This window comes from Diceros bicornis, chromosome 7 (genome assembly GCF_020826845.1).
Source record: "Diceros bicornis minor isolate mBicDic1 chromosome 7, mDicBic1.mat.cur, whole genome shotgun sequence".
Taxonomy (NCBI): domain Eukaryota; kingdom Metazoa; phylum Chordata; class Mammalia; order Perissodactyla; family Rhinocerotidae; genus Diceros; species Diceros bicornis.
Window position 1 is genome coordinate 27,680,634 of NC_080746.1, and position 25,692 is coordinate 27,706,325.

The 25,692-nt window shown below is 35.7% G+C and overlaps 1 protein-coding gene across 3 annotated transcripts in view; it reads right to left on the reverse strand.

The window, feature by feature from the left end:
* The window catches only part of CUL5 (cullin 5), a 140,764-nt gene that overhangs the window by 26,575 nt on the left and 88,497 nt on the right, over positions 1-25,692 (reverse strand). For all 3 annotated transcript variants that reach the window (XM_058545282.1, XM_058545285.1, XM_058545284.1), the window contains 7 exons: positions 22,595-22,771; positions 20,584-20,725; positions 19,026-19,171; positions 18,863-18,943; positions 3,149-3,242; positions 1,639-1,769; positions 1,269-1,376 (listed from right to left, as the gene is read on the reverse strand). In XM_058545282.1, the coding sequence (XP_058401265.1) occupies positions 1,269-1,376; positions 1,639-1,769; positions 3,149-3,242; positions 18,863-18,943; positions 19,026-19,171; positions 20,584-20,725; positions 22,595-22,771 (879 nt within the window). The remainder of the gene's footprint in view (positions 1-1,268; positions 1,377-1,638; positions 1,770-3,148; positions 3,243-18,862; positions 18,944-19,025; positions 19,172-20,583; positions 20,726-22,594; positions 22,772-25,692) is intronic.

The window sequence follows — 25,692 nt, forward strand, 5'->3', positions numbered from 1 at the left end:
CAAATCCTGAATAGTCTATTTTCATAATATAATCAGAATCCAACCACTTTTGATTCTCCACCCACTATCATTCTGGGCCAAGCTTCCATCATTACTTAATTGAATTACTTAAACAGATCTTAACTGATATTCTTGCTTCCTCTCTTGCCCCTTTCAGTCTATTCTTTTTGTAGCAGCTAGGTAATCCTGTTAAAATGTAAGTCAAGTCCTGTCATTCTGTTCAATCTTTCAATGACTTTTCATCCTACTCAAGAGTAAAAACCAAACTCCTAACCACGGCTCACAGAATCTTACATGATCTGGCCTCCTGTTATCTCTTTGACTTCAATTTCTATTATCTCCCCCTCACTCAATCCACTCTGGTCACAATGACCTCTTTCTTCTCTGTTCCTGGAACACAACAGGTATATTCCTGCCTTAGAGCCTTTGCATCTGCTGTCCCCTCTGGCTGGGGATATCTTCCCTCAGATAGCCACATCACTTATTCCTTAATCACCTTCAATCTTGATTCGAACATCATCTCAGTAAAGCCTCTGCAGGCCACTCAATTCAATATTCCAAACCACCTCATTACCTCCATATTCCTTTAACCCTTTCCTACTCTATCTACCTATTTATTTTAAAATACACAAATAGGGTGAGAAAAAAAGCCTACTGGAGAAAGTTGATTGTCTTTTTAGAGTCACAGAAAAAAATCTAACTTGGGAAGTAATGAAAGGTAGTTGAAGAGGGGAAAAAACTGATGGTAATTTCTAGTGATAGGTTTACGACATTTAAAAAGACACAACTCTAAGGATAATACTATGTTTCATTATCATTATCCCATACTAGTAAAGATGGGAAAAGAGGGTATGGGAAGCAAGGATAAACGTGACATAACTCTCACAGGAGCCCTATGGAAGGAAAGAGGAATCAACTCTGCTTGGGATAGGATGTAGGGGGAGGCAGGGTATCAAGAAAGTTCCAGGAGAAGTATACTTTGAACTGGGTCTTAGAGGATAAACAGGAATTCAATAATCAGTAATATTCAAAAACAGGAAAACATTCTCAGAAAAATGAGGAAGACAGCAACTTTCTAGCTAAATTCTAGCTCCATATCCAACGCTTACAAAAACATAAAACAAACCAAATACAATAAATATGGTTGCTCTCCACTGATGAAAAATCAGAGTTGCTAGGTTTTTAGTTTGTAATTTAATAGCATAATGATGCCAGTTTCTCATTAAAAGTAAATTATCACAGTAGTGTTAATACACAGGAATATTTACCTTATCTCTCGCAGTAAGAAATCGTGGATCATCTTGAAAAGCTTCTTTGACGAGTTTACTAAATCTATTAAATAGTGTAAGTAACTGCTCAACATATTTCTCAGAGTCCTAAAAATAAAATGTTTTATATTCAATGGAGTTTTTAAAAAGCAAAGAATGATACAAAAAAAAAAAAAGACAAAATATAAACATAATTTTAATAAAATACTATAGCTTTAAAATTTGGGAAATTTTCTGAAAAATCTTTTCTTAAAATTAAAAGATGTTCCAATATTATTGTTTTGCCATCAATTACTATTTTAAATACCTGATCTTGCATTTAAAAAATAACCTTGATATACATCTATCATTGCCATTGAGGAAAACTTACAGTAGTAATAGTTTCAGCAGCTGCTACCATATCTGCAAGGCCAGCACTAATGATATGTTCCTCCAAGTCTTTCAACATTGGCTCTATCCCATTAGGAACTTTGTCCATCAATGAAAACATCAAATGTAATTCTGAAAGGATAGAACACACTCACACAATCATTTCATTCATCAGAATAAATTTTCTATTTGATTTGTATCATGGGTCTAAAATGACCATGATAGTAAGAGTTTTGAGAAATATTAGTTGGAAGCTGATAACATTAATAGTATTCTGTGGGTACAATCAGTTTAGGAGTTGCTATAGAAAGTACTATAACTTCCTGGTCCACCTTCTCAGTCTGACAAATTTTATTTTTAAAAGAAACTCTAATTAAAAATGATCATATACTGCAAAACCCAACTTCTAAAAGGTAAGTCATTTGACCTTCAATGCAATGGAATTTTTTTATTCTAAGGAATACAAAAGTTTACAAGGAGATTAGTACATTTCATAAAAACAATATTAAACACACAGTCACATCATTAAGGGGTAAAAAAATCATGTCATCAGATTGTTCAGAGTAATGATTATAAAAGTATATTCGAGATAATATAAAACTGTACTGATAAGGAATTTTTCAGTTTACAAAAGCACTTTCTCATGTTATACCATTTAATTGACCTTCACAAAAATCTTACCTCCAGAACTGGTTACCACTAAATAAATCCTTTTGAAGGGAGTCCAACATGGATCAGAGATAATCCTACTTAGCTTGGCATACAGAAATTCAAATATTTCATTTATGCCAATGAGCAGCTTGCTTTTTACTACAAAACTGCTTCTAAAGAGTGTATAAACTGAAGTGAATTGAAATGCATACTTTAAATACAACTAAAGATTAAACAGGATCTTGCAATTATATACAATGAAATCTGGAGAGTAATACATCAAAACGTTAAAAGTGGTTATCTGCGGGTAGTAGGGATATGGGTAATTTTTACTGTATTCTTTTTGGTTGTAATGTACTTGCTACCTTCCAAAATATGCCATTATTAAGCAAACATTTAAGTAATGAAAAAAATACACTTCAGAAATCTTAAATTGTAAAATATTTTTGGGAAGAAGGATGAAGATTATTAACACGGAGTGCTTTATTACTATCTAAAAATATTCATCACAAGTCGCCACACGAAAGTCAAATAAATACCTAGTTCTACCCTGTACTATGTTTACCATTTAAATAAGCCTTTAGAAGCAGAGTCCTACTTTCGAGAACAAACTGAAATTCACACACACACACATACATATTGATACCTAAGGGGGAAAAATGCTTAAAATATAAATTAATAACCTTCTTTACAGCGCTTCCAGCTGTACTAAATATTTTACCATTGTCTTGAATTACAGTTTACTTTAATAAATATATCTATGTATAAAAAAATGATCTAACAGAAATTTATTAAAAGTGATCTGCTTTAAAGATACCCTCTTAAAAGATTATGAGAACTTTATGTGATATTTTACCTACTTTCAGTTTCATTTCGCTTAATCATGCCTTGGCACTCTGCTAAGATGGTCTCTTTAAAGGATGTCACCAGGGCATTTACACAGCATTCCATGAGCTGAAATACATCAAAAATTGGTTAAGGCTATTATAAGCACAAAAAAGCACTGATGTATTCCATTCCATTTTGCTTTATAGCTACATACAACCATATTGTTCAACAACAACAACAACAAATTAAGTATACTGAGAGTAGATTTTACTTACCTTTACTACAGCATCCTTGAAGATAATACATACTAGTCAACCAAAGAATATTTCCCCCTAAGGAAAAGGCTATAGAAGTTAGGTCCTACTTAGAAATTTTAACAAAAGTTCTCAAAGAGGGGAGGGAAAAAAATGGAAATACACAAAACAAAATGAAAAAATAAACTTTGATGAACTCATCTTACCTGGAGAGAACTTGTGTTGGAATTAGATTCTAAAGTTCTAAAACTATGAAGACATTCATTCAACAAACCATCATTGGATGCCTACTTCGTGTGGGCATCAAAGAAAGTGGTTAGGAGACAAAGAAGGGTAAGATAGTTTGCTTTGGAGATCACTGTCTAACTGGTAGGTGGTACTGAGTGGTGGTAGGGAGACTGACAAATGAGGCTATGGAAATATTTCAAGTAAGATGGCCTAGTAAGGGTCTAGTGTTCTGGGTGGTCCTTAGGAAAATCCACACTACCCCACCACTGCTCCCTCATGTCATATAATTATTTACTCTTCTTGCAGGCATCAATTAAAATGAACAGGTTGTGAGTACTAAAGCAAGGTACACTAAGGCTGGTATATCTCTTCTGAAAAGCAGATCATCTATCTGTATTAAGGAAGGGAACTATATGTGCCTTAAAAATTCCTTGTTAAAAATTCCTATTGGGGGGCCAGCCTGGTTGCATAGTGGTTAAGTTTGCGTGCTCCGCTTTAACGGCCTGGGGTTCGCAGATTAGGATCCCAGGCACGGACCTACGTACCACGTATTAAGCCATGCTGTGGCAGGCATCCCACATATAAAATAGAGGAAGATGGCCATGGATGTTAGCCAAAGGCGAATCTTCCTCAGCAAAAAGAGGAGGATTGGCAACAGATGTTAGCTCAGGGCTAATCTTCCTCACCAAAAAAAAAAAAAAAAAAATCCTCTTGGAATTAACATAATGTTGATAATTACTGAAGTTGAATTTAGGTAATGGAGATTCATCATACTATTCTTTCTACTCTTTAAAATGTTTAAAAACTTCTGTAATAAAAAGTTTTTTCCAGAAAATCCAAGTATGTCAATTTCTGTCCTAAGAAAAACAACACACATATGAAGTGGTTGAGAAATTTCTGCCCTGTCAAGGTGGGAAGCTCTGCCCCAAATATTGAGTAATCTCATTCTATACCAGCTCTGGAATATGTACAACTGAACACTCCCACCTTCAGCAGTGAAACCAGATTAAGAATAGGCAAATCTAACTATATATACAAATATAACTATTGGAGAAGAAAGAGAAAGTACAACCAAAATAAGCTCCAAGCCCCAGTCACTTCATCTCTGTTTTCTATTTCATTGAAAATTTATACATGAACATAATCCAGTTCAGTAGCAGTCCAAATTTTGCAGATTCCAAAAATCTAGACCAGTGTGTTTCAAACCGTGTGTTGTGAAATCAGTTTTAATGGCTGTGCCCAGCTTTTTTTTTTTTTTAGTAACATAGAACAAAAAACATCAGAGTGCATGCCACATAATTATTTCATAAAACTTTTGTTTCGGATATGTGCAAATAAACATAGTATATACTAAGCGACAATATAAAATGTATTTCCGAGTGTGGGTTACAATCAGGATTAAAAAGAGAGGCTAAATTGACAAGATAATTGAAGTACACTGAACAGAATTTGGTAACTGCTTAGATAAAAGGAGTTAGGGAAATAAAAGGTTGTTGAAGCAGTTTCTAGCTTGAGAGATTAAACATATTACTATAATAATAAGTATCTTTTAATGAGCACTTACTCCGTACCAAGCATTGTACTAAATGCTTTACATGCATTATCTCATTTAACCCATATGACAATGTTATGAGGCAGATATTTAACATATGAAGAAACAAGCTTAGAGAGGCTAAGTAATTTGCAAATGTTGCACAGTTAGTTCATAAGATCTTGAGCTGTAATATGAGGACAGGTTATGTGACTCTACAGTCTACAACTTTCATTACAACCAACATCAACAGAGCAAGTATATACTTAGTAATGGCTACATCCTCAGAACTGAGTAAAGTGTTGTAAGGAACGGAGCAGTATAAAACATGGTTTATATTCTCAATGATCTTTTAATCCAGTTGGGGACACATAACTATGTATCTAAAAATGTATGTATACCTCACATATAACAGAGGTATACGAAAAGAAGGTCAACCTCACTAATAAAGCAAAGAAGTAGAAATAAATGCATCATTACTACACTACAAACTTCACAAGCACAGAGACTGTGTTCTGTTCACAGCTATGTATTCATGGCCTTGCACATAGTTGGTGCTTGATAAATAAAACAAAGCAGTCTATAATTTGCTACTAAATCAAGTGGTAAAAACAACAGGTACAGTGGGAATTCAAATAAGAGGAAACTGATGAAGGCTAGAGAATCTGGGGCAACTTTATTGCAAGATGGGCTACAACGATTCTGAAGGATTTAAACAGGCAGAAAAAAGAAAAGTAGAATGTAAAACACGGAGAAAAGAAGAAAAATAAAACATTACTTAATGAATCCAAGGGGCCAGCCCAGTGGCGCAAGCCGTTAAGAGCTCGCGCAACACTTTGGCGGCCCGGGGTTAGCGGGTTCGGATCCCGGGCACGCACCGATGCACCACTTGTCAAGCCATGCTGTGGCGGCATCCCATATAAAGTAGAGAAAGATGGGCACAGATGTCAGCTCAGGGCCAATCTTCCTCAGCAAAAAAAAGAGGAGGCTTGGCATCAGATGTTAGATCAGGGCTGATCGTCCTCATAAAAAAAAAAAAATGAATCCAAGAGGGGCTGGCCTGGTGGCGTGATGGTTAAGTTGGCACATTCCACTTTGGCAGCCTGGGGTTTTAGGGTTTGGATGCCCGGCACGGATGTACGCACCGCTCATCAAGCCATGCTGTGGTGGCGTCCCATATACAAAACAGAGGAAGATGGGCACAGATGTTAGCTCAAGGCTAATCTTCCTCAGCAAAAAGAGGAAGATTGGCAATGGGTGTTAGCTCAGGGCCGATCTTTGTCACCAAAAAAAAAAAAAAAAGAATGCAGGAAAAAAATGAATAGAATGAGGTATATGAATGCGGAAATATTCCTTATTGGAGTAGAATGACTCTTGCTTGACAGTATTAAGTTGGAAAAATAAGTTAGGGCCAAATTATGAAGGGTCTTGAAAATCAGAGATGGCAAATAATGATACTATGGTTTTTGAATAAAGAAGTAAAATAATGAAAGTGATGTTTATGAAAGAGTAGCCTGAATTCACAAAAGAAGAAATACAAACAGACTGTAATAAGAGTCAAGACGCCCAGCCTCATTAATAATTTTTAAACACACATAAAAAATCTTTTAAAATCTACGATACTGGGAGATTGACAAAATTAATAGACTGACAAAACCCAGATCAGCAAAGATCAACAGGCACATTGCTGTTGAGAATAAGAATTACTACATTTCTGAAGATGTTTGGTATTATGTAGCGATTTGTAAAAATGCATGCATACCCTTTGCTTCAGCAATCTCATTTCCAGAAAATTGCATTCCAAGAGAATGCCATATGTGAGAAAGATATACTCATGAAGATGTTAAAAAGATACAGGTATATAAGGATGTTTCAGGAAGTACTATTTATAAGAAATAAACTATAATAATAATAAATAATGGGGCTGGCCCCATGGTGTAGCGATTGGGTGCGCGCGCTCCGCTGCTGGCAGCCCGGGTTCTGATCCAAGGCGCACACTGATGCACCGCTTGTCGGGCCATGCTGTGGCGGCATCTCATATAAAGTGGAGGAAGATGGGCACAGATGTTAGCCCAGGGCCAGTCTTCCTCAGCAAAAAGAGGAGGATTGGCATAGGTGTTAGCTCAGGGCTGATCTCCCTCACACACACACAAAAAATAATAATGAATAATAATGAAAATGTCCATCATGAGGGGATTGGTTAGGGATATTATGGTACATATAGATGATGAGATATATATAGGTATTAAAAATAATGTTATAATACAGAAGTGTTTACAGTAAAAATGCATGTCATAAATTTCTTTTAAAATGCTAGAGGAAAGGAAGAAGAGAGGGAAGGAAGGAACGAAAGAAGGAAGGAGGGAGGGAGGGATGGAGGAAAGGACGGAGGAAGGGAGGGAAGAAGGGAGAGAAGGAGGGACAGAAGGAAGGTGAGGGAAGGAAAGAGACAGGGAAGGAAGGAGACAGGGAGGAAGGAAGGAGAGAGGGAGAGTGGTAAGGGAAAAAAGAAAAGAAAAAAGGGATCAACAAAGCAAGCATGACAAAATGATGACCACTGTTGAATCTGGGGGCTAGGCATGGGGGTGGGGTTCATTACACTATTTTCTCTACTTGTGTAAATATTTGAAAACTTTCGTAAAAAGGTTTTTTTTAAAAAAAAGAGAATAATTATGTTATACTTCCCTGTGAATTGAAAAATCCTTTAGAAAACTATCTTACGTAGGCAAAAAGAAGGCAGGGAGATTACTTGATAGAATCATCTCTTTTTCAAATGAGTCTTAACAAGAGTGTCAGTTCCTTGAGGGCAGAGATCATTTTATTCCTCTTCTGTATTTCTTCCCCATCATTTACCAAAGTACTACATACAGAGTCAACCCTAAATATATACTTGTTATTTGAAAAATACATCTTGAATGGAAAGGATAGTGATAAACCATCTCTCTCACCTTGTATTCCCTTTCTGTCTCCTTTTGCTAGCTTCCGTGAAGAAAAAAACTTTTGCCATATGCCATCAACTCCTGTATTTTGCCTGAGATGAGCACAACTTCTAAATCCATAGCAATCTCTCCCCAGAGGTCTGCAAGGTGAAACACTTTAACTATCAACGTGCTTGATGTTTTACCTTCCTCTATAGCAAAACTCTTCAAAGATGATGCCTGCCATAAAACACAGCAGGCACTCAGTACTTGTTGAATGAATGAATGCACAGGTCTGTGAAGATGAAAGGTAGGATAGGTAGGCTAAGTGATGTAGTTGAGTCTTCTGGTAGTGGTATTCAATTTGCACAATTAATTCCGCTTCAAAGAAATTTAGTAAAAAGCAACAAGAACAAGTTCTGATTTTCGTCAGTTATGTAATTCTGTATAAGCAATAATTTGCTTTGCCTCAGCTATAAAATAGGAATTGAACTAAAAATTATCCTAGGTTTCTCCACTTTAAGATTCTACTTTACCATTATCAAGTCTTCAACCATACAAGAATATCTGTAATGTATTCTAGAATTAATTTATTTCACGTGTGGTAGGTTATTCTCAAAATTAATTTCTCTTGGCCTTTCTGGCTTGGTTAAGATTTCTTTCTTTTTTACCATTATAACTAGTGGTACCTGCTTCATTTCTAAACTAGTTACACAAGTAACTCTCTACATAGAGCCATGAAGAGTCAGTTAGGCCAACTCACCTTGACTTTTTGGATACCACTCTTAATATACTAAAACACTGAAGGTTAACAAGTACTCACTTTAATGTTAATAATTTATGACTTGTGATCTAGTTGTTAATTCAGTTTTTTATAAATGTTTTTGCATAGACAGTAAAACAGTTTCTGTCTTAGAATTAGTAAGCAACTTTCTCCAAAGCAGAGCCATAACAGTAAAAACTACTATGCCAGGCACAGTGCTTAACTGCTTTCCATACAGTATTTCATTAAACTCTGATAACACAAGTGTGTAGTATCCCATTTTACAGTTAAGAAAACAAGGATTACAAAGGTTGAATAACTTTTGTTTTAAAGGGCACACAGCTAGTAAAATGACAACAATGGAATTCAAATCCTCATCTGGTTCCAATATGTATATCAGTACCCAGGTCATTGCGAAGAGATGAAGATTTGCCACCACCAATTCACTCTCTATTCCATTACTCTGTTATATAAATAATCCATTTTATTCTAGTGTCACTCTGAAGACAGGGACCAAGTCTGTCATTACCCCCAACTAGCACAAGGCTTGACATATTTTAGGTGCATAATAAATACTAACTGAATGCCTTCAGGATACTGAGGTATCCCTAAATACTAACAGCCATAGAAAAATTTTAAGTTATTTTGGTTTAAATTTTTTTCTCCCTCTTTTCTTATTGTTGTGTGTCACTTTTTGCTATCAATAGTTCCTCTGCAGCAGCACAGCTCTGAAGCCCTCTTATCCGGTTTCACTAAAATACTGCTGCTCATCTGCTACAGGCCCATCCAATGATAATCAAGCTTATTAGAAGTGTGTGTATAACTGGATCTGAGTGGGGCTAAGTTGCACTCCTATAAGTAAAAGTAGAAGAGCGGGCCTATCAGACATCTAAGGCAACACTTAGATGCTCAGACCTTCCAGGTTCTCCACTGAATTGCACGTAGCTCAAGTTGCTAAAAGGGTCGTCCTCTGGATAAGTATTACTATATTATATATACCACAAACACATATACATTGGCACTCAAGCAAGCTCGCACATGTGTACAAAGACACACTTACACACAAAGCATTTGATCCAAATTTGGGCCCTCAACACAAGCTGGGCCAATTAGAGCTAGGCTAATTAAAACCAGTGGGGCAAGACTTCTCTCAGGTCACAAACTGGAAGGATAGGCTGGCAGCTCTTATGGTCCTCACTTCAGCAACAAAAAAAGCTTATCAGCTGTAGAAGATAATAAAGCAGACCAGAAGAAAAATACATACAGAAGTGCATTTCTTCCATGCTTTCCACAGTGGATTTTACATGAACCAACACATGTGACTTTTTTGTTTCAGATGGGTTCTTTTTTTTTTTTGTGAGGAAGATCAGCCCTGAGCTAACATCCATGCTAATCCTCCTCTTTTTGCTGAGGAAGACCGGCTCTGAACTAACATCTATTGCCAATCCTCCTCCTTTCCCCTCCCCCCCCCCAAAGCCCCAGTAGATAGTTGTACGTCATAGCTGCACATCCTTCTAGTTGCTGTATGTGGGACACGGCCTCAGCATGGCCGGAGAAGCGGTGCGTCGGTGCGCGCCTGGGATCCGAACCCGGGCCACCAGTAGCGGAGCACGCACACTTAACCGCTAAGCCACTGGGCCGGCCCTGAGATGGGTTCTTGTGTTTTGCAACCAAGAGTGCTAACTGCATATGTGTATGCGCAATACATATATTCAAAATTATTTATCAAACTGTGTCTCTTTTTATACAGCCCCAAAGTGCTTAGCAGTATGCTTAGGAACTCAAGATCTAGAATTAGACTTAATTAGAAGCCCAGCTTCCCCATTTCCTAGCTGTGTGAGGGCAACTTCCTGTACTTCTCTGAATTTCAGTTTCATAGGTAAAATAGGAACAATAACAGCACCTACCTACTAGTTCTACCTCCAAAATATATGCTGAATCCCTCCACTTACATATTCCTCCCCACTGCCATCAACATCTCTCACAGGGATCATCCAAATATCACACTGCAAACCGAATGCTTTCTTGTAGTATGAAAATTAGATTACATCAGTTCTCTGCTTAAAACCCTTGAATGGCTTCCACTGCACTAAGCTCCTGCTCTCCCCTCTCCCCTCATTTTGCATCACGCTCCTCCCCTCACTCGCTATGCTCTAGCCACACTATAACCTTTCCCTGTTCCTAAACCATGCTAAGCTCATTCCTGCTACAAAGCCTTTATACTCGATCTTCCCTCTGCCTGGAATGCTTTTGTCCCAGATCTTCACAAGGCTAGCTCTCTATCATTTAGGTCTTAGCTCCAATATCACTCCCTCAAAGAGACCTTCCCTGACCACACTCCATAAAGTAAAAGCAACAGCAGGAACATTACCAGCACCTATTCACTCTCTATAGCATTACTCTATTTTATTTCAGAAAGAATCACTTTTCATTTATTTGTTTACTTGCCCTTATCTGTCTACCTCCACAAGAAGGCTAGCTCTGTAAGAGCAAGGACTTTGTTTTGTTCATGCTGTATCCCCTATAACTGCCTCACTACAGGGGCTAAATAAATATTTATTGAGTGAATGAGTGCTCAATAAATGCAGGTCAAATGATTTAATGAAAAATCCAGAGGATTGTAATCTCTAGCTATAGGATCCCACCCCCAAATAAGCCAAGGGCACGGTCACCAAAAAATAAAAAAAAAAAAATCTTCAGATTATATAATTTTTACCCATATCCCATGGATCATCACATTAGAAGGAAAGCAGTCCAGCGGGAAAAGCACTAGTTTGGAGCCAAAGCTATAACTCATCATTTCATACATTAATACTGAAGACAATGATTTTTCATTAATTTTTTATTGAGCCAACATTGGCTTATAACATTATACATATAACATTTTATAAATTTCAGGTGTACATCATATTTTGACTTCTGTGGAGACTACATCATGTTTACCACCAAAAGTCTAGTTTCCATCTGTCACCATATATACACGGCTTTTACCCCTTTCACCCTCCCCACTTCTCCCTTCCCCTCTGGTAACCACCAATCTATTCTCTGTGTCTATGTGTTTGTTTGTTGTTGCTGTTTTTTATCTTTCACATATGACTGAAATCATACAGTATTAGGTGTTCTCCATCTGACCTATTTCACTTAGCATAATACCCTCAAGGTCCATCCGTGTTGTCACAAAAGGCAAGATTTCACTTTTTTATGGCTGAGTAGTATTCCATTGTATATACATATATACACCACATCTTCTTTATCCGTTCACTAATGGGCACTTAGGTTGTATCCAAGTCTTGGCTTTTGTGAATAATGCTGTAATTAACATAGAGGTGCATGTATCTTTTCAAATTAGTGTTTTTGCATTCTTTGGATAAATACCCAGAAGTGGAATAGCTGGATCACATGGTATTTCTGATTTTTTGAGGAATCTCCATACTGTTTTCCACAGTGGCTGCACCAGTTTACATTCCCATGTGCAGTGTTATGAGGGTTCCCTTTTCTCCACATTCTCTCCAACACTTATTTCTTGTCTTTTTAATAAGAGCCATTCTGATGGGTGTGAGGTGATATCTCATTGTGGTTTTGATTTGGATTTCTCTAATAATTAGTGATGTTGAACATCTTTTCATGTGCTGGTTGACCATCTATATATCTTCTTTGGAAAAATGTCTGTTCGGATCCTCTGCCCATTTTTCAATCGGGTTTTTTTTGTTGAGTTGTATGAGTTCTTTATATATTTTGGATATTAACCTCTTATCACATATATGATTTGCAAATATCTTCTCCCAATTGGTAGGTTGTCTTTTCATTTTGTTGATGGTTTCCTTTGCTGTGCCGAAGATTTTTAGTTTGATGTAGTCTCATTTGTTTATTTTGTCTTTTGTTTCCCTTGCCTGAGTAGACATGATATTCAAAAAGATACCTCTAAGACCAATGTCCAAGACTGCACTGTCTACGTTTTCTTCCAGGAGTTTTACGGTTTCAGGTCTTACATTCAAGTCTTTAACCCATTTTGAGTTAATTTTTGTGTATGGTGTAAGATAATGGTCTACTTTTGTTCTTTGCATGTGGCTGTCCAGTTTTCCCAACACCATTTATTGAAGAGATTTTCCTTTCTCCACTATATGTTCTTGGCTCCTTTGTCAAACATTAGCTGTCCATAGATGTGTGATTTTATTTCCTGGCTTTCAATTCTGTTCCATTTATCTGTGTGTCTTTTTCTCTGCCAGTACCATGCTGTTTTGATTACTGTAGCTTTGTAGCATATTTTGAAGTTAGGGATTGTGATACCTCAAGCTTTGTTCCTTTTTCTCAGGATTGCTTTGGCTATTTGGGACCTTTTGTTGTTCCATATAAATTTTAGGATTCTTTGTTCTATTTCCATGAAAAATGTCGTTGGGACTTTGACAGGGATTGTGCTGAATCTTTAGATTGCTTTAGGAAGCATGGACATTTTAACTATTTTAACTCTTCCAATCCATGAGCATGGAATATAGATGACATAAATTTCTGCTGGTGAACAACTTTTAAGATTTCAAACAAAAAAAAAATTATCTTTCCTCAATTTACACAATAATATCATCCCTGGAAAATGAAGTGTATTATTAATATCATGCAAAAATATTCTGGTTTATAAGCAAATAAAATTAAGTTCCAGACTTAGATAAGTATAAACAAGATTTTCACTTACATGAGTGGAAAGTGGGGCCACTGAACATTACTTTTGTGGTGTGGTCTAATTCTTGTTTATGTGGCACAGTCTGACCACTGTGAGACATATAGCATTCCTGGACCCCATTCACTAAAAATCGATCATGGTGACAACCAAAAAAAAAAAAAAAAAAGCCTCCACAAATCTCTATATCACTTACTGATGTAGACACCACCTTCACTGAAAATCTGAGGCCTAGAGACTTCATTTCAAAATATATTAGCTTAGTTCAAAAATATTTTCTAGAATTCAAATGTCCTCCACATTGGGACTGAAATCTGTCTCCTACTTTCCCCGACTAACTTCCACAACCTTCTGACACATAGTCTAAGCTTCAGAGAATGTAGTTTATCTGCTCACCCTTTCTCCACCTTTTGGTTGCTGGCATTTTTATGTTGTGATATCTAAACAACTCACAGCATAACTAACTTTCCATTGATTTATTTTTGTCAGAATCTGCTGTACTAATGACAAGCAAATTCAAATGAAAACTGAATTAGGATAAATCTATAGAAGGATCCTAAAGATATTATTTTGATTACATAATAAACTTGACATCTATACATATAATAAATATATATTCTTTACATATAAGAAATTGTGAGAGGAAAATCTTGGGCGTAAGTTTTATTGGCTATATAGGATATGTCAAAATCCCCTTTGGGGGCCGGCCCCGTGGCTTAGCGGTTAAGTGCGCGCGCTCCGCTTCTGGCGACCCGGGTTCGGATCCCGGGCGAGCACCGACACACCGCTTCTCCGCCCATGCTGAGGCCGCGTCCCACATACAGCAACTAGAAGGATGTGCAACTACGACATACAACTACCTACTGGGGCTTTGGGGGAAAAATAAATAAATAAAATCTTCAAAAAAAAAAAAATCCCCTTTGGGGTATAAATTTTTATCAATTAAAAACAGGACGTCTTGTTCATTCTTAAAATGGAAGAATGGTTTAATGTTAGGAACTCTGTTAATGTGATTTACTGCATTAGTTCAATGGAGGAAAACACGTGATCATCTCCATTGATGCTTCCCAAATAAAAAAGGCATTCTTCATAATATTCTTTATTTTTTTACATTTTATTTTGATTTTAGCCTTACAGAAAAGTTACAAAAATAGCAGATTGTGTCCATACATCCATCACCCAATTTTCCCTAATGGTAACATATTACCCAACTATAGTACAACTATCAAAACCAGGAAAATAGTATCGGTATGATATTATTAACTAACTACAGACCTTATTAGAAATTCACCAGTTTTCCACTAATATCTCTTTCCTATTCCAAGATTCTATCTACAAGCCCACATTGCATTTAGTTGTCAGTTCTCCTAGTCTCCTCCAATCTGTAACAGTTCCTTGTTCTTCTTGTGTGTGTGTGTGTGTGTGTGTGTGTGTGTGTGTGTGATGATCTTGACACTTTTTTTTGGTGAGGAAGAGTCACCCTGAGCTAACATCCCTCAGCAATCTTCCTCTTTTTTTTTTTTTTTGCTTGAGGAAGATTAGCCCCGAGATAACACTCATGCCAATCCTCCTCTACTTTGTATGTGGGATGCCTCCACAGTGTGGCTGATGAGTGGAGTAGGTCTGCACCTGGGATCTGAACTCGCGAACCCTGGGCCGCTGAAGCGGAGCACACGCACTTAACTGCTATGCCACCAGGTTGGCCCCATAATATTCTTAATAAAAGAAGTAGTGGGGCCGGCCACATGGCTTAGCGGTTGGGTGCGCGCGCTCCGCTGCTGGCGGCCCAGGTTCGGATCCTGGGCGCGCACCGACGCACCGCTTCTCCGGCCATGCTGAGGCCGCATCCCACATGCAGCAACTGGAAGGATGTGCAGCTATGACATACAACTATCTACTGGGGCTTTGGGGGAATGAATGAATGAATGAATGAATAAATAAATAAATAAATAAATAAATTATTAAAAAAAAAGAAGTAGTGATTACTTTCTTAATAAAATGCATACATCATATCAACAAAACCCAGCATCATGCTTAACGGTGAAAATTTAGAAGCATTCCCATCAAAGACTGGAAGAAGACACAGATCTCCAATATTATTTAATGTTTTTCTAAAATTAACCATTAATGAATTTGGTACATTGAAGGAAACAAGAGATATTAACATTAGAAAGGAAGAAGTAAGCAACATCATTTGCAAATGATGTAATAAAATGCTCAGAAGATCCAAGAGAACAAAATAAAACTCTTATAAACAATGAAAGAGTTCAGTAAGCTGCTAAATGTACACCCAGCCTTTATTAGGCCTGGCCTCACAACTGGGTACTACCTAGGTGAGATTTGTTCTATTATAAGAATACAGGTCCAAAAACTTGTTTTCTTGCATATACTTAAAACTAATCAGGTTTAGAATATTAAGATTGACTCATACTAACTAGATTCAAAGAAGGTACTGATTAAACCACAATAATTCGCTAATTTTCAGAGAAAAACATAAATGCCAAAAATGTACATTCTTTAATCTTAAATTCTGATGTGTATTATTGTGTAGCCCCATATGAACTGATATGTACTTGTCCTCCATTAATAAGAATAGCCTAATAGGATAAGTACAGACTAAAACTAGTATCAATAAAGCATTAAGATATAGCATAGCATGTTCTGATAGTTGATAATTCCTCTAAGAGAGAATTTAGGGCAGTAAGTCTGTTTTGAATAGTTTTTAGTATGGAAAGTGACTTGTTTCTTACAAACTATTCAAATAATACTGTTCATAACTTTATTCATATCACATGACTTGGTGATTTTTTGATTTACTGTTCCTTACAACATATTTCATTTTAACACATTTCTCTTTGAAAACAAAAATTGTAAATTAACAAATATAAATATTATGTATATAGGATAATGGCCTTAGCTCAGTGAGGTATATAATATAGTAATGCATCTGCATTAAGCTTAAATTCTCAATGTTATAATTAATTCTGCAGTTTTGGTGCTTGATGTCTCCTCTAAACCAAATTTTGCTAGTATTAATCTATGTTTCTAAAGGTAGAAGAGTGATAACCTTTGAAGAAAAAGATAGTAATAGTACTTTGGAGGGGGCATGATGAAAGGTTTCTGAATTGCTGGTAATTCTTGTTCTGGTGATTTAACAGATATGTTCACTTTGTGATAATTCACTTATTATATACTTGAGATTTTTGTGTACTTTTCTATACATATGTTATACTTTAATCAAAACAGTTGATTTTAAAAAATAAACATAAAATAAAAACAAATCACACAGTCATCTTACATCGTTAATAAAGTACAATTTCTTTGTAAGCATGCTATATTACACTTAGGGTCTTTGGAAAAAAAAACAACAAAAGCTTATCTTTAAACTCTAGAATCATTCAGCTTGGTGAGATGCTCACACTATTTGGTAACTGTGGGAAGAGCAAATTTACATCTATTTCAAGTTTTTTTCGTGTGTGTGTGTGTGTGTGTTTTAAAGTACAGAGAGAGACTTAATTGTTCTACACAGGCTGTTACATGTATTTGTTTATTTCTATCTTTCTCATTCTCTTTTTCTTGTTCTCTCTCATTCTCTTAGTTGGACCTCTATAGTTGAATTTCCACAAGTTTAATACGGATATGATACAACTAAGCTGTATAAACTACAGTAGAAGACAAGAATAACAATTCTATCTTACAAAATTGCAACATCCCCACCCAGATGATATGGGCACATCAATCAACTCAAAATACTCAAATCTCTCTAACTAAACTCATCTTTCTCCCTCACTACTAAGATTTATTCTTATACCTGATCTCTCTGTAACAGCACAATTCTACCAAGTGAAAACCTCAGAAACATTATTAGCTCAATTCTCTCCAATATCTAACCCCATCCACATGATACAATGTTCTGTCTCTGGGAACTCTTTCTTTCTGTCCTTGTCCTTTCCATTCCCATTGCTATAACCCTGTTTATAACCCTGTACTCCTAATACCTTGCTTCAATTATTACAAAAATCTCCTACTTCCTATTTCCAGCTCTTCCCCACTCCAATTAATCTTTCATACTCTCACCAGATTAACCTTCCTGAGGGATAACTTTGAGCATGGCATACTTGCTTAAAAAAATTTCAGTGGCCTTCCCTGCCTTCTAAATGAAGTCCAAGCCTGGCTTTAGATTTCTGTAGAGAACTTCTATAAATGACCACTAAATCAGCCCCCTTTTCTGGCCAATATCAAAGTTATTTTAACTTTTTTAAAAAAAATTACTTTATTGAGGTAATATTGGCTTATATCATTCTGTAAATTTCAGTTGTACATTCTTATATTTCAGTTTCTATGTAGACTGCATCCTGTTCACCACCAACAGTATTTTAACATTTGAAAGAGGAAGTATTTTGCACATTATGAAAAGCAAAACAAACAAAAAAACAAGAGAAAAAGATCAAACTCAGCCTGATCTATGAACAAAGAATATGACTATCATTCAAGATGGAAGAAGCCAAAGAAAAGTCAGAGGTAAAAAAAAAAAAAAAAAATCCCATCCATAGTTGAAAAATGTTTGGTTGTAAGCAAACTGGAATGCTAACTTCTTTGAATATAAATCTAAATCTAGTTCCTAGGCTCCAAAGACTGAAAGGAACTGGAGGAAATATTTCTATATTTGAGCAATTTCTAAGACTCTATCCAAGCTTGATTCTTACTTTCTTTACTAAAGCACACTAATGTCATTCTCCATGTAAAAGAAAACACCCGGGAAAGATATTGTAGCATGGCTACTACCTCTGATCATTTTTTTTTAACAAGGAACTTACAATATAGAATAAAAGCAGCAATATAAAAGATTGATGTTCTCTTATCAAATAATCAATAATTTACCTTATGACAACAAGAAGTTTGAAAACATCCTCCCGTAACAAAAAATATCCCCTACTAGTAATGGTTCAGTATCCACTAATTTAGCGTTTGCAGCCACTTTATAGAACATAAATACTGTGAATAATGAGAATCAACTGTATCTCTAGGGAGCATATGCTACTTGCCACATGAAAGTCACTAAAATGGTTAACTCCAGATATGCATAACACATAATAAAAGGAGACTGATTAAAAATTAAGTACATTAAATATAGTACAGTCTAGAGCAGGGATGGCAAATAGATTTTACCCTGCACATCAGCTCTGAAAAATAATGAGTTCTGAATAAGGTGCCTTCTGAAGCTGTGCTATGGCTCACTGGGAAGGAGTACAATAACCAACTAGTAATGTTGGTCAGAGACATGAGAAATGAATAATGTTACTTGCATCATGTATTTGCCATCCCTGGGCTACTCTACTTCAAATAATCTCACAGAATATACAATTACAAAATTACTTACTGCTTCAACAGAGTTACATTCTCGTCTTGTTTCTAAATAACGTAGTGCCCGTTTTTCTTCCTCTTTTAATTTAGCGTCTGCCTGTCCAGAAGCAAAATAGCAATCATTTTAAGAATATCAAGAGAATAGCTCAAATTACCACATATACTAAGTTCTGACTTACATATTTCATATAATTCTGTACACCATTTTGTTGTAAATACGAGGGTGCCTGTGTTCTATAAAATCTCTCTGTTGAATCCAAGTATGCCTTCTCAAAATTGTCCCTATAAATTTGAAGCTTATCCTCAGGATTAGAACAAAGGTTAACTGAAAAACAGAAAATAAAATTTTACTCTAATTATGATTCAAATCAGTATTTTGAGTACAATAAGTGAAATAACAAATATTGAGGAGTCATTATGTGCAAGGGACTGTGACAATGCTCAAAAGAACACAAAAAAACATATAAGACAAAATTCTTCTCCATAAGAAACTTAAAAAGATAACAGCACAAAGCAGTAAAGTGACAAATAGTATAGATAACATGGACTATTTTACTTTTGAATAGGAAAGAGACTGACTTCTAACCAGATGATCACGAAACCACTCACAGAAGAGATGGGATCGGAATCGAGTGTTAAGGAAAAACCAGTATTTACACAGATTAGTAAAGTAAGTAAATATTCAGAAGCAGAATAGCACAAGGCCAATTAAGGTATAATGACTAGGTTGCTAAGTGCACTGCAAAGTTAATAGAAGCTACGTTAGTATGGTGAGTTAGGGATGGTTGTGGATGGCCTCAAACCGTAGGCTTAGTAACCTGAATTTAGCATGATGTACCACTAAACGGGTAAGGAAAACACCAATAAAATAGTACTGAAAAATTAACCTTGTGAACAGTATACAGGTTAAAAGATAGCAATAAGATCACCAGAAGAAGACTTTCTAAAGTCCAGAAGTAGAGTTTAAAGAAGTCTAAACTGGTGGTAGTTGAAAGTAAAAGGAATAAATTTCAGGGATGTGGCTAATGAAAATCTAGACTTGATACCTAAAGAAATATGAGGGCAATGGAGAAAGCAAGTCAAAAATAACTAGAGGTTCATTAATATAAAAAATTCTTCTGGATAACTACTTTGTGCCAGGCAGTCTATGTTCAGTCAAGATACAGTGTCAACAACACAGCTAATTACAGTAAAATATTATGACATGGAGGTACAGGTACTATGAAGCACTGTGAGAGGACCTAACCTAGTCTGGGAATTAGGAAAGGCCTCCATGAGGAAATAGAGGATGAGAATGAGTTAGAAGATAAAGAGGGAGGAGGAAGAGTATTCTAGTCAGAGCAAACAGCATATCTGATTGAAAGCACAAATGAGAATATCATTGTCAGAAACTAAAAAGTTCAGAGAGGAATGTACACATGGAATTAATTTACATCCTAAAAATATAAATACAAAACCAGTAACCTTTATAAGCTATAGATTCAAATCTACATTTCTCTAAGTTAGGTCACTAAAAAGATTCACCAGCCAAGAAATGAGTGAGACGGAGAAAATAAATATTAACTACATGAATATCAACTTTTGTACGTTTCTTTACAGCAGAATTAACACCTGTTGTGTACTCTTAAAAGCATCTGGCACTAAAAGCTAATAAACATAACTTTGATAGTACTATTCTATAATGGTCTTAGAATTTCCATGAAAAGGAAATTACGATCATAAAAGTTCAGAACGTACCATATGATTCTCTTACTCCAATGACCAGCTGAGAATCAAAAGCTTCTCCTAACCTTTCAGCATGTACCAGCTTCATTGCACTATCTTGGAGTCTGTTTTTTATATTTGAAAAGATTGACTCATTCCACGTATCAAGCATGAGCTAGGAAAAAAAGAACAAAATATGCAATCATTTCAATTATTAATATACTAAGTGCCACATACACACACACAAAAATTTTAAGTACAAACACTAAAAACAAAATCAAATTCTCAGGCCTGCATTCATTTGAATACTTCAGGGAAGCAGTATACTTAAATTTGGTAAATAACACATGGTAAATGATGGTAAAGAACACGTTTCAGAATCACACATAATTGTAATTGAATTTCAGCTCTGATACTTATTTACCTGTTTTCTCACCTGTAAAACAGTGAAAAAAAACAGTACAAATTTCAAGTGGTTGTTGTAAAAATTAAATATGGTAATACATGGAAAGTGTTACTTCCCCTATAAATTCCAAGGTTGAACTTTAGAAGTACTGGTAGGTGTTTGGAATGCTCATATGCATGTTTGTACAAACACACAATAAATGCAAAAAGAACCAACCGAAAATGTTTGATACTGGACCTTAAAAAAAGGGAATATACAAAGCCACCTTACAGATGTTCCACTTAAATGATGGAAATGCTATACACATATTCATGAGTATGTATTATCGCTCCAAGTAACTTTGTCAGATATAGAAAATTTATTAATAACAACAACAGAAGCAGCATCAATAATAATAACAAGAGCGACAGTTATATAACATTCACTATGTACTAGCACTGCTCTAAGTACTTTCCACATAGAACTCATTTAATCTTCACAACCTTGATACAGGTACTATCATCTCCCTTTTAGGTATGTGGAACCTGGGGCACAGAGAGGAAAGTAAATTTCCCACATTTACACAGCTCATAAGTGGCAATACTGAACTCATATCCAACAACTGTGGTCTCAGTATCTATGCTCTTAATCATTAAGTGATGCTAATTCCCACAATCAGTAGGGAATGGTAAAAATTAAAGGAGAAATAGAAAAATAAGGGAGGACAAGATTATGGAACTGCAAATTAAAAAGCATCTAGAAGTGTTTTTCTTTTTGGGGGGGAGGGCAATTTCTCATATTGCAGTTATTTCTATCACTGAAGAACCACTGGGTATTTAAATTTATAGTACCCCTGTGAGCATTAGTACAAATTCTAAGGCTGGGAAGGAGCAATAATGCCCAGGTCACTATTTGAATGCCTGAGTTTGTTACTACAACTACTGGAGCAAGAGTTGTTTCAAGTTCAAATGGCGTATTTTACTTCCCAAATCTGTGGTGCTATCTGATTCTCACAAGTAGGAATATACATGACAAATGAGGACAGAGAAGTTAGGTCATTATTGATTAAAGAGTTGAAAGGGAAGCCTAGGACTCTTCAATTTCAGAACTGAGTTCTTTCCATTAAATCATGAGTTGTTACTGGGCACAGAGCTTTTAACTAGAAACTATGTAAAATATGAAGATAAACACAGTACATACTGAGTTCATAACAAGAACCAAGTAAAAGGTTATAAAAATGACAGCAGTGTAGCTACAATTAAACACAAAGACACCAGAAGGTAATCTAATAAAAGGAGAGATTTGTGAAACAGAAAACAAGTAATTTAGTTTATAGGAAGGTAAAAGTACAAAGAAAGAATAAGGAAATAAAATACTGAAGACAAAAGTAGGAAAAGGAACAAGTGAAAAGGAAAGGCAAAGGAGGTAACGTTTGAAGACACAGATCTACCACTTAAGACCACATAAAAAGAGGAAAAGAGAATTGAAGCTAAAAATAGATGAAAGAAAAATATTCTTATTCAATAAAACCCAGCAAGAACTGAAAAGGAATTTATATGTGAAGTACAAAAACCCACTTAAAGTCTAAATTACTTTCAAAAGTCTTCAAATCACCCTCTTCCTGAAGAATATCAGGAAAAAATGGGAAAACTGACTTACCTTTCGAACAATACTGTCTTCCACATTTGATTTTTTATTGCTGCCCTGTTTACCCATTAAAGTAATCTCTAGTTGACAAAAAGGCTTCGGTAAAATATCACATTGTGTAAAGAATTTTCGCCATTCAACAATATATGCTTTTAGCAAAGCTGTATCATCTTGATGGCTCAGTACTCGCTGAAAAAAAAGAATTGTACCAATTTGAAATAAATACAAGTGCTTTAAAAAATAATATATTAATGCTATAAATTTGAAACATTTTATTTACTGTACAAACTATATTATATCCAAAAGAAATTAAACCATATATATATATATGCAAGAGAAATTAAAACATGTTCACATAAACTTATTGTGGTGATCGTTTCACAAAATATACACATATCAAATCATTATGTCGTACACCTAAAGCTAATAAAATGTTGTATGCCAATTATATCTCAAAAAAAACCTATATACTTTAGCTATCATCTTCCTATCCTCCCCTCTCCCTGAGCCCTAAGAAACCACTAATTTACTTTCTGTGTCTATATACTTGCTGGTTCTGGACTTTCATATGAATGGAATCATATAATATGTAGACTTTTATGACTAGCTTCTTTCATGTGGCACTGTTTTCAAGGCTTAACCAAGTTGTAGCATGTATCAGTACTTTATTCCTTTTTATGGTTGACTACTATTTCATTTTACAGATATACTATATTTTGTTTATCTGTTTGCCCACTGAGGGATTTTGGGGTTGTTTCCACCCTTTGGCTATCATAATTAATGCTGCTATAAATGTCTGTGTACCAAAAAAAAAATGCTCACAAAAACTTGTGCACACTCCCCAAGAAAAAAAGAGAGAGGACTCTAATAAAATCAGAAATGAAAGAGGAGATGCTACAACTGATATCACAGATATACAGAGGATCGTAAGACTACTACTAATTATACACCAACAAATCTGACAACCTAGGAGAAATGGATAAATTCCTAGAAACATACAATCTACCAAGACTGAATTATGAAGAAATAGAAAATCTGAACAGATTGATTACTGGTAAAGAGATTGAATCAGTAATCAAAAACTTCCCAACAAACAAAAGACCAGCACCAGATGGCTTCCCGGGTGAATTTTATCACACATTTAAAGAATTAATACCATCCTTCTTAAATTCTTCCAAAAAATAGAATAGGAGGGAACACTTGAAACTCATTTTACAAGGCCAGCACTACTCTGATACCAAAACCAGACCAGGATGCCACAAGAAAAGAAAATTACAGGTCAATATCCCCGATGAATGTAGATGCAAAACTCTCAAACAAAATATTAGCAAACCAATCTCTACAAGTACATTACAAGGATCATACAGCATCATCAAGTGGGATTTATTCCAGGGATGCAAGGATGGGTCAACATCCACAAATCAACCAATGTGATATATACCACATTAACAAAATGAAGGATAAAAATCATATGATCTTCTCAATAGATACAGAAAAAGCATTTGAAAAAATTCAACATCAATTTATGATAAAAACTCTCAACAAAGAGGGTATAGAGGGAACATACCTCATCATAATAAAGGACATTACAGTTGGCCCTCCGTATCCACAGGTTCTGCATCCACAAATTCAACCAACCACAGACCAAAAGGCTTAGGATGGCTGCGTCTGTACTAAATGTACAGACATTTTCTTGTCATTATTCCCTAAACAATACAGTATAACAACTATTTACATAGCATTTACATTGTATTAGGTATTATAAGTAATCTGGAGATGATTTAAAGTATACGGGAGGATGTATACAGGTTATATGCAAATACTATGCCATTCTATACAAGGGACTTGAGCATCTGTGAATTTTGGTATCTATGGGGGGCCCTGGAACCAATCCGCCATGGATACTGAGGGGTGACTGTATATGACAAGCCCACAGTTAACATCATATTCAATGGTGAAGAGCTAAAAGCTTTTTCTCTAAGATCAGGAACAAGACAAGGATGCTCACTCTCACCACTCCCATTCAACACAATACTGGAAGTCCTAGCTAGAGCAATTAGGCAAGAAAAGGAAATAAAAGGCATCCAAATTGGAAAGGAAGAAGTAAAACGGTCATTATTTCCAGATGACATGATTTTATATATAGAAAACCCTAAAGACTCCGCCAAAAAACCGTTAGAACTAATAAACAAATTTAATATTAAAAGTTGCATTGTACAAAATCAATATATAAAAATCTGTTGCAGGGCCGGCCCCATGGCTTAGCGGTTAAGTACGTACGCTCCACTGCTGGCGGCCCGGGTTCGGATCCCGGGCGTGCACCGACGCACCGCTTCTCCAGCCATGCTGAGGCCGCGTACCACATACAGCAACTAGAAGGCTGTGCAACTATGACATACAACTATCTACTGGTGCTTTGGGGGGGAAAATAAATAAATAAATAATTTAAAAAATAAAAATCTGTTGCATTTCTATATACTAATAATGAACTATCAAAAAGAAAAATTAAGAAAATAATCCCATTTACAATTGAATCAAAAAGAATAAAATACCTAGCAATAAAATTAACCAAGGAGGTGAAAGACCTACACTGACAACTGAAAGGCATTGATGAAAGAAATTGAAGAGGACAAAAATAAATGAAAAGATATTCTGTGCTCACGAATTGAAAGAATATTCTTAAAATGTCCATACAACCCAAAGCAATCTACACATTCAATGCAATCCCTAACAAAATTCCAATGGCACTTTTCACAGAAATAGAACAAACAATCCTAAAATCTGTATGGAACCACAAAAGACCTTGAATAGGCAAAGCAATCTTGAGAAAGAAAAACAAAGCTGGAGTCATCACGCTCTCTGATTTCAAACTATAATACAAAGCTATAGTAATCAAAATAGTATGGTACTAGCATAAAAACGGACACGTAGATCAATGGAACAGAATAGAGAGCCTAGAAATAAACCCTCACGTATATGGTCAATTTATTTATGACAACAAGCGAAGAATATACAACGGGGAAAGCACAGTCTCTTCAATAAATGGTGTTGGGAAAACTGGACAACCACACACAAAAAAATGAAACTGGACCACTATCTTACATCATACA